This window comes from Microtus ochrogaster, chromosome 10 (genome assembly GCF_000317375.1).
Source record: "Microtus ochrogaster isolate Prairie Vole_2 chromosome 10, MicOch1.0, whole genome shotgun sequence".
In the NCBI taxonomy this organism is placed as follows: Eukaryota; Metazoa; Chordata; class Mammalia; order Rodentia; family Cricetidae; genus Microtus; species Microtus ochrogaster.
Genome location: NC_022016.1, coordinates 59,871,618 through 59,879,950, shown reverse-complemented (window position 1 = coordinate 59,879,950; position 8,333 = coordinate 59,871,618). Strand labels below are relative to the sequence as shown.

General features: G+C 50.9%; 1 protein-coding gene across 2 annotated transcripts in view; it reads left to right on the top strand.

Moving 5' to 3' along the window:
* The first annotated feature begins 6,146 nt into the window (after positions 1–6,146).
* Positions 6,147–8,333, top strand: part of Inpp5b (inositol polyphosphate-5-phosphatase B) — a 69,833-nt gene continuing 67,646 nt past the window's right edge. Inside the window, exons 1-3 of one of the 2 annotated variants that reach the window (XM_026781935.1) lie at positions 6,147–6,225; positions 6,743–6,869; positions 7,212–7,299. In XM_026781935.1, coding sequence (XP_026637736.1) covers positions 6,813–6,869; positions 7,212–7,299 — 145 coding nt within the window. In that variant the 5' untranslated portion in view covers positions 6,147–6,225; positions 6,743–6,812. Of the gene's footprint in view, positions 6,226–6,742; positions 6,870–7,204; positions 7,300–8,333 lie in introns of both variants that reach the window. The other variant, XM_026781934.1, reaches the window with a different exon arrangement.

Sequence of the window (8,333 nt, the reverse complement as noted above, 5' to 3'; positions counted from 1 at the left end):
GAAGGAGAAGGAAGGAAAGCATCAAGAGAGACAGAAAGGAATTTTAGAAGGGAATTATCGAGAGAGGGTGTGTAAGTATTTTTTTCCCTTAAGCCCCTCAGATAAAAAGTCACAGCATGCTGACTCCGGGGATTTCCCTTTGATTCCTGTGCTGCTGGAGGCTGGTCCCCCAGGCAGTGAAACCAGAATCTCTCTAATCTTGGGATAGAGCCTTCTGAGCCCCTCTGTGACCCAAAGTTTCCCTGGCCTGTGCTCTACTCCCCCACTCTGCCATCCTCCCCACAGCTTCAGATGTTGGAGGTAAACGAGGCCAGATCAGAGATAAGCGATATCTACTTCATGTCCCTGCACACGCTCCAATGCTCTCTCCTTAGGCCTAACATGCTGCTGTTGCCATGCCAACATATATTCTCAGAGGGACTGTTGCTAGAATGCAGATCCTTTTATGTTTGTCTCATATTGTCGCTCTGACAGGGAGGAAAGAGACTTCCTGGGACCTCAAATCTAACAGTAGTCTCGCCTGCTCCCCAGCCTCAGTCCAGTTGTCTGTATAAACGCTATCATGGGAGTCTCTGCGGCCTCCCTTGGGATGCTCAGGACCGGTCCTCCACTCTCCTCTTCAAGATATCTGGGGTCAATGGTTGTCACAGGACCGCTTTCCTCAAAGGTATGTGTCCTCAGTTCTGAGATCCTGTCCTTTCCTGGACCCTGGGACCAATCCTAGCCTCGGGCTTGTTGACCCAGACCTTCCTGTTTCTCCTGACTCCACACCTCTTCATTCAAGCCTTGCACAGCCTTTCCTTGACCTGTGACCTTTGATCCGGTTACTTCCTGCTGTGTCTGTAGTCTTCTCTTCCTCCTGTCAGTTCTACTGCTGGTCTTCCTGGGAGCCTAGACTCTGACAAGAGGTCAGGTAACCCCTGCTCCAGTCCAGGTAAGCGGCATGTGTAGGAGACAGACCTTTCCTGACTGATGCTCTCCACTTGAAATGGGCCACAGCACTCAAACCCTCCATAGCTTCCACTGCTTTGGAGCCATGTACACCCAGGAGGTGAGGTCTCCCACCAGGTAGCAGAATGCCAGTCTGGAAACAACACAGGAAGGTAGGGGGCAAGGCATGATGGCACCCAGAAGGGACACCACTCTAAGATGAAAAAGAGTAGGGATCCAGAGATTCAGGGGACAGAGATTCAGAAACGGGAGGGAGAAGAGTCCCTTTTATGATGCTGGGAGAAGCTGAGATAGGGCCTAAGACTGGCCATAGCCACCCGTTCCTGGGTGTGCCTGTCTTTCCTCACTCAGCTGGTTCAACTTAACACTTCCCACTAGAAGGCCTGGTGCAGGCTCAGTTGCAGGCAAAGAGAGAAAATGGGTCCCAGTGTAGTGCCTGCACGGGAACTAGGCTGGAAATTTAAAAACGCATGCACACAGACAGAGACACGGGGACACGGGTCATCCTTGAAACAAGAATACCAACTTTATTGTGCTCCAGGGAGGCTTATATAGGGATCCTTAACTGCCAGCCATGCCCCAGCTCTTGGGATTTCCAGCTGTAAAACCCACCAGAAACCACTCCCCTGCCATCAGGAACTCATGAGGGTCTCGTGCTCAGAGCGGCTTCAGGCACAGGTAAACAAGTTGTTTCACTCCAGCAGGCAAAGGATCTGAGGCAGGCAAAGAAAGTCAAGGGACCAGGGGTCTGCAGCTCTCAACATCCCGGCTTTTTCCCGCTGTCCAAGGACTCGGTGTCCAGTCACAGCCCCTGCACGCTGCAGTGCTGCAAAGGAAAGTCGCTCTGCCTGGTCCTCAAAAGTCTTCAGTCCCTGGCGAGAGCTGCACCCTTGCCGCAGCTCCTGCCCCCAGCTCTGACTTCCATAGTCACTGACACACCCTACCCTTCGATAGATCTTCACGTCTCAGCTGTTTGCACCAGTCCCCTGATCTCTATCAACATCCTGACCTATAAATCCCTATCTGGCTGCCCCCTGCCTTTGAGGTCTTCATCAACTCCCCAAAGCTGTGTTTTCTACTCTCTCACAGTACCCCTTTCCTGCCGTGTTCCTCCCTTGGCCCAGCCCAGTCTTCTTTCTCCTCTCCTGCGAGCTTCAAAGGGACATGGAGCAACCACCTGTCCTTCACAGGGTGGTCGCTGAGAGAGGTCCTGGGTTGTGGGCTGCCTGTACATCCTAGAGGGGCAAGGTGAGGCTGTGGTTTTGCAGAGGTGCTGCATTCCTTCGGTGTCCTAGGGTACCACACCACTTCCCCAGGCAGAGTGCTCTGTTTAGAGAAGCAGGGCCTCAGCATCCCAGAGAACAAGCAGCTCCCATGCCACCCAAGCGATTACCAAGTCCCCTCCCCAGAGAAACTGAGTATCTCGTACTTAGCTGCCGGAAGTGAAGGGTGGTCACAGCACAGACACAGTAAGTCTCCCAACTCACCCCTCTGTCCAGCATTAACCCTCAAACCCCCCATTTTCTTCCAGGACAAAACCTGTACCCCCATTTCCTACAAAGGGGATGCCTGCTTCAAAGAGCAGGACACTCCAGCCAAGGACTTGAACTTCTGTGAGGCAGGCCCTCTGCACTCCCAGAATTGGGTAGCTGTCTTCCCTTAGAACTGCAGGCCTGGACCAGGCAGTGGTGAGGCACGCCTTTAATCCCAGCACTTGGAAGGCAGAAGCAAGTGGATCTCTGTGAGTTTGAGGCCAGCCTGGTCTACAAGAACTAGATCCAGGACAGGCTCCAAAAGCTATAGAGAAACTCTGTCTCAAGAAAACAACAATAACAACAACAAAACAAAACAACAACAAAAAACCTGTAGGCCTGGAGTAGATCAACAGTGGGAATCTAAGGAGAGTTAGCTACATTTGTGGAGAACCGGCCTGTCTAGGGTTGAGCAGGCTTTGCATAAGACGGGGCATCAGGTGGAATTTTCCAGTCTCCAGGTCGGGACCCCTTGTTTCTGACCTGCTGGTTTTCTGGGCACTGACTGCCTGACCTCATGGGGAAGCTCAGCTCAGTTCTTGTTTCATTGAGGCGTCTTACCTTCATGAGCTGGGCGAAGGGGAAGAATCAGATGAATGATCTTGCCTGTTCTTGTAGTTCTAATGATCCAGCTCAGGCTACATTGCAGGCTGCAGCCAGGCCTGCATGGTGGATATAACCAGGTGTCATGAAGCTGGCACTGGCCCCTACTACCCGGAGTGCTGTCACGCCTAGGCCTCAGGTGGCTGCCCACAGCTGGATGGTACGTTGCAGCAAGGCCCTCCCAGGAGTCCCCAGGAGCCCCCTGCTCTGGCTGCTCCTCTGCATTCTCTGCAGCTGGGCAGCAAGGCCCTCCCAGGAGTCCCCAGGAGCCCCCTGCTCTGGCTGCTCCTCTGCATTCTCTGCAGCTGGGCAGCAAGGCCCTCCCAGGAGTCCCCAGGAGCCCCCTGCTCTGGCTGCTCCTCTGCATTCTCTGCAGCTGTCCCCAGCGCACTACTTGAGAGCAGCATTCGAGAAGACTATGTGGGCCCTGCCCGTCTCCTCATTTCCCTGTTCCAAATCCTGGATCTTTAGCAAGGAGGACTTGTCAAGTCCAGGCTCTTCCCTTCCCCATTCGCAGGCATGAACATGGGCCCTCCAAGGCTCTTATCCCCGACTTCAAGAAGCCTGAGCTTTACTGGAGGAGGATACACCTGCCTGACCCACATACCGTGGGAAGACCCCTAAATCCTGCACAGAGAGTTTCTTCATCCACAGAAACTGCCTAGCCCCAGCTCATTTCCCCAAACCCTCCTCTCAAGCCATCAACATTAAGGGGTTTCCCTGCTTTCCTTCAGCAACCTCCACCCCCTTGATCTCCAACCAATTCTCTTTCGCCTCATCTCCCCACGTAGCTTTGAAACTGCAGTCCGATAAACCTGACTCCAGTTCCAGTGATGTTGTGGATTTTTCTAAGAAGAGACAACCAGGAAGACATACCCACTTCTGGAAGGGGTTTGTTTGTACATGCAGATGGAACTGGATATCCGAACGCAGTTTGGAACAAAGAGGAGGGGGATAGGTTATAAGTTACAGTGGGGGTCAGTGAGATGGTTTAACAGATAAGAGCACGTGTGTGCTACTAAGCCTGATGACCTGAATTTGATCATTCACGTGGTGGAAGAGAGCACCTCCCACAAGTTGTTCTCTGACCTCCACAAACAACACATATGCCATGGTGTGTGTGTGTGTGTACACAAAGACATGTAAACATTTAAAAATTTATTTTTAAACATCACAGTGGTCATCCACTGTAATACCAGCATTGGAAACCTGAAACAGGAGAATTAGGAGTTTGAGGCAAATTCTAGACCAGCCTGGACCAAACAGTGAGACCCTGTCTCAAAACAACAGCAAGAAGAAGGAACAGCGGCCATCCCTTATCCAGCACTAGCCCAGCCGCTGCTGTTCCTTTCCCATGGGACCAAGCTGAAACACAAAATATCCGGTAAGCTAATTTACTGAGTAATTAATTCAGTGACTATGTTCTGGGTTGGAGATGTGGCTCAGTGGTAGAGTATTTAATGCCGGCTTCCTAGGTTCCACCACTGCTCAAAACAAATGAATGAGATTCTAAGAGCCACTATGCCAGAAACTGCACAGGAGTGGTGAGGATAAGCTCAGCCTGGTCCCCAGGGAGCATCCAGCTTACTGAAGTAGCCAATAGTTGAGAGAGAACTATTTTAGAATCTTCCATTTGAGCTAGTTTTTTTATCTTCTGTCTTGAACCATGTTCTTGTTTTTTTTTTGTTTGTTTTGTTTTGTTGAGACAGGGTTTCTCTATGTAGCTTTGGCTGTTCTTTAACTTGCTCTGCCGACCAGGCTGGCCTCAAACTCACAGAGGTCCACCTGCCTGGGATTAAAGGGGTATGCCACCACTGCCTGGCACTGAATTACATTCTTAACCTAGACGGGAACAATGAAGCCTGGAGGGAAATAGTTCAATAAATGGCCAATAGAATGTGGGGAAAGAGCTCGAAAACGAAACCTACCTAGGGCTGTCTAGAAGACCTGGGCAGGACGGGGTGGGGGTGAGTTAGTGAGATGGCTCTGTAGTTAAGGACACCTAATGCTCATTCTGAGGACCCAGGTGCAATTCTCTACACACCTATCAGGCAGATCACAACCTCCTGTAGCCAGCTCTAAGCTTCTGATGATCTCTGTCCTAGTTGGGTACCTGCATACACGCGGTGCACAGAAACTCATGTAAGCACACACACATACACACAAATTTAAAAAACAACTGAACAGGATTGGAGAGATGGCTCAGAGGTTAAGAGCACTGATTGCTCTTCCGGAGGTCCTGAGTTCAATTCCTAGCAACCACATGATGGCTCACACCCATCTGTAATGAGATCCGGTGCCCAGAACACTGTGTATATGATAAATAAATTAATTAAAAAAATAACGTAACAAATCTTTAAAAAAAAAGCCTGGTCTACAAGAGCTAGTTCCAGGACAGGCTCCAAAACCACAGAGAAACCCTGTCTCGAAAAACCAAAAAAAAAAAAAAAAAAAAAAAAATCTTTAAAAAAATAAATAAAAGAGCCAAGAGGGCCACATCTTCCTTCACTCTACGAATGGTATCCTCCACACACTTCATGTCCCATCGGCGGACAGGAAGAACTAGCTAGCTAGGCCTGAAGAACACTCGGCAGTTCCTAGCTGGGAAAAATGACGTAGGAATTGGAGTCAGGCTTTTCTCTGAGTTCCAGCACTTGCCGGCTGCAGGCTTTGTCAAACGGCTTCACTTCTCTGTCCCGTTGTTTCTCCACCTGGAAAATAGAAACGGTGGCTCAGAGTACGTCAGGGCGGGGCAGTTATTTGGAAGAGTTTCAGGAGACTATAAAATATGTGAAAAGCTGAGGATGGAATTAACTCGAAAATAAAAGTTAATATTCTTTCCGTTAGGGTAACGTGACCATCTTCCTTCCGCCTTTGACTTGGTGGGCTGAGAAAGGCGTTCCTCAGACAGCCTGTCCAGAACTGGGACGACAGCGTCTGCTAGGATCCCACACCAGGCTCTAGATAGTAGATCCTCATTGGAGCGGGAGACCCACCCACTTGCTAATGATTGACTAGGGCATGCTGGGACTTGCAGGCAGGCTGACCATCCTGTGACGCCAGGGCCGTTGGGAAATGTAGTCCTTTGCCTGGTCCAGGACATCGGTGTCCCACCGGCTCAGCGGTGACAGCTCGGGAGGTAGGCGGCAATGACAAGGGTCGGAAATAGGTGCAGGGTGGGAGGGAGCTTGCAAGCTGGCTGTTGGGGCCCCTGTCCTGTGGGTACCAGAATGGACACCCCGGCCTGCAGCTGATGCAACGGGGCCTGCTGGGTGCGGTGGGGGCAAGGAGCACCGGGACACTTTTCTATGCTCCAAGGAAAAAGGAGCGGGACTGGGTTTTTCTCCTTTATAAGACTCTCCTAGCGGAGAATAAGTCTTGTCTCCTATGCCTATTTGGACACGTTACCAATCTTCCCCAGAGATGCGCCAGATGGACCACAACCGCTCCTTGCAGAGGGAGTCACAGCTATGCCCAGAAGCCAGGGGACCAGCAAGTATACTGGACCCCATTGGGAGCATCTGGTTGCCCTCCCAAAGGGAGATCCAGTCAGGGTCAAAGGAAAGAAAAGTCATTCCCTTGAAACGCAGAGGAAAAGTGTAGGAAAGAGATAGAGGCCCCAGACTCTGCAAAGGTCTCTCCTTCCACCCCCACAGCCCCCTGAAGCAGCTCTGTTGCAGCATGGGAGGATCCCACCTGCCCTACACCGGAGTTTGATGGCTCAGCATGGACCAGTCTGTGGCGATCCAGGAGACGCTGGCTGAGGGGGAGTACTGCACCATCATATCCTTGGCCTTGGGAAGTGGGAGGGAAAGTGTGAAAATATCTGCCCGCTTTCTCTCAAAGCCATATGGAAATAGTTAAACCAGTATTTACTAAGTATTCACATGGCTCTGGTTTCTCTACTAGGTGCTTTAAATGTGCAGATATCCTCCCAACAAGCTGTGAAGTTGGGGACTATTATACCCATTTTACAGATGAGGAAAGCTCAGAAAAGTGAAGTAATTGGCCGAGGTCGCACAGTTAGCGGGAGGGAGAAACGTGGCAGTGGTGGGTGGAGTGGGCGGGATGGGGAGGCTTGTTCTTGGCTTTCAGTTTCCCTTCACCCAGAGCAGCAGGCTGTACAAGGTGTGCTATGTAAGGGAGACAGCAGGCAGAGCCGTCTGCTGGGGCTGGTGCGGTGCCGGCTGGAAAATGATGCCCAGGAGCATGCGTAAGTAGGGTCAGCTCGCCCGCGCAGGCTGAGGGTTGTTCTTTACTGTCCTCCAACTTGACTTCAGTCCTCCCGTCTGAGCCTCTCAGAGTAATTAACATAATGATAGTATTCTTGGAACACCGTGTTCTAAGCCCTTTGTAATCAGCAAGAAGTAACGTGGAAGCTTCTAGAGAAGAGGCAGTTATCACACCTGGCTAGATTCTGAGCTGGCGGGGGAGTGCCTGAGTTCAGATCCAGACGCTGTGATCTTCATAGTGCGTTTACTCCGAGCAAAGATCAGAAGGCCGAACTGGAAATGGGAGCTCCCGCCAGTAATCCCAGAAAGCTGAGGCAGGACTGTCACAAGTTCCAGGCCACCCTGGGCTACATGGTGAGACTAAGCTAGCGTAGGCTAACAGAGTGAGAGCCTATCTCAGTAAGAGAGACGATTGTTCAGTGGTTAGAACGTGTACTGCTCCCGCAGAGGATCTGAATTTGGTTCCTAGCATCACCCCCCCCCCCATCCAGTGGCTCATAACCCCTGTGGTTCTAATTTCAGGGGGATCTAAACCCTCTTCTGGACTCTGTGGGCACTTTGTGCACTCAGACGAGTGAGTTAAAAAAATTAAATAAATATTTAAAGAGAGAGAGGGAGAGCTGGAGATGGTTCAGCTAGTGAAGTGCCGGCCACACAAGAATGAGGACTCAAGTTTGGATCTCCAGGACCCATGGAACAAGCTGGGGTGTGGGGTGTAGTGAGATGGCTAAATGGTTAAGAACACTTGTTTCTGCAGAGGACCTAAATTTGGTTCCCAGCACCTACATCAGGCTCACAGCTACCTGTAACTCCAGCTCCATGGGTGCAGATGCCCTCAGGTCTCTGTGGGCATCTGCACACTCGAGACACACACAGACAACACAAAACTAAATATAAATCCTAAAGGAGTTAGGGGAGGTAGAGAGACAGGTGGATCCCTGAAGCTCATTGGCTAGCTAGTCTAGCTGAATCAAGGTATTTCAGGTTCACTGAAACTGACTCTGTCTTTTTTTTT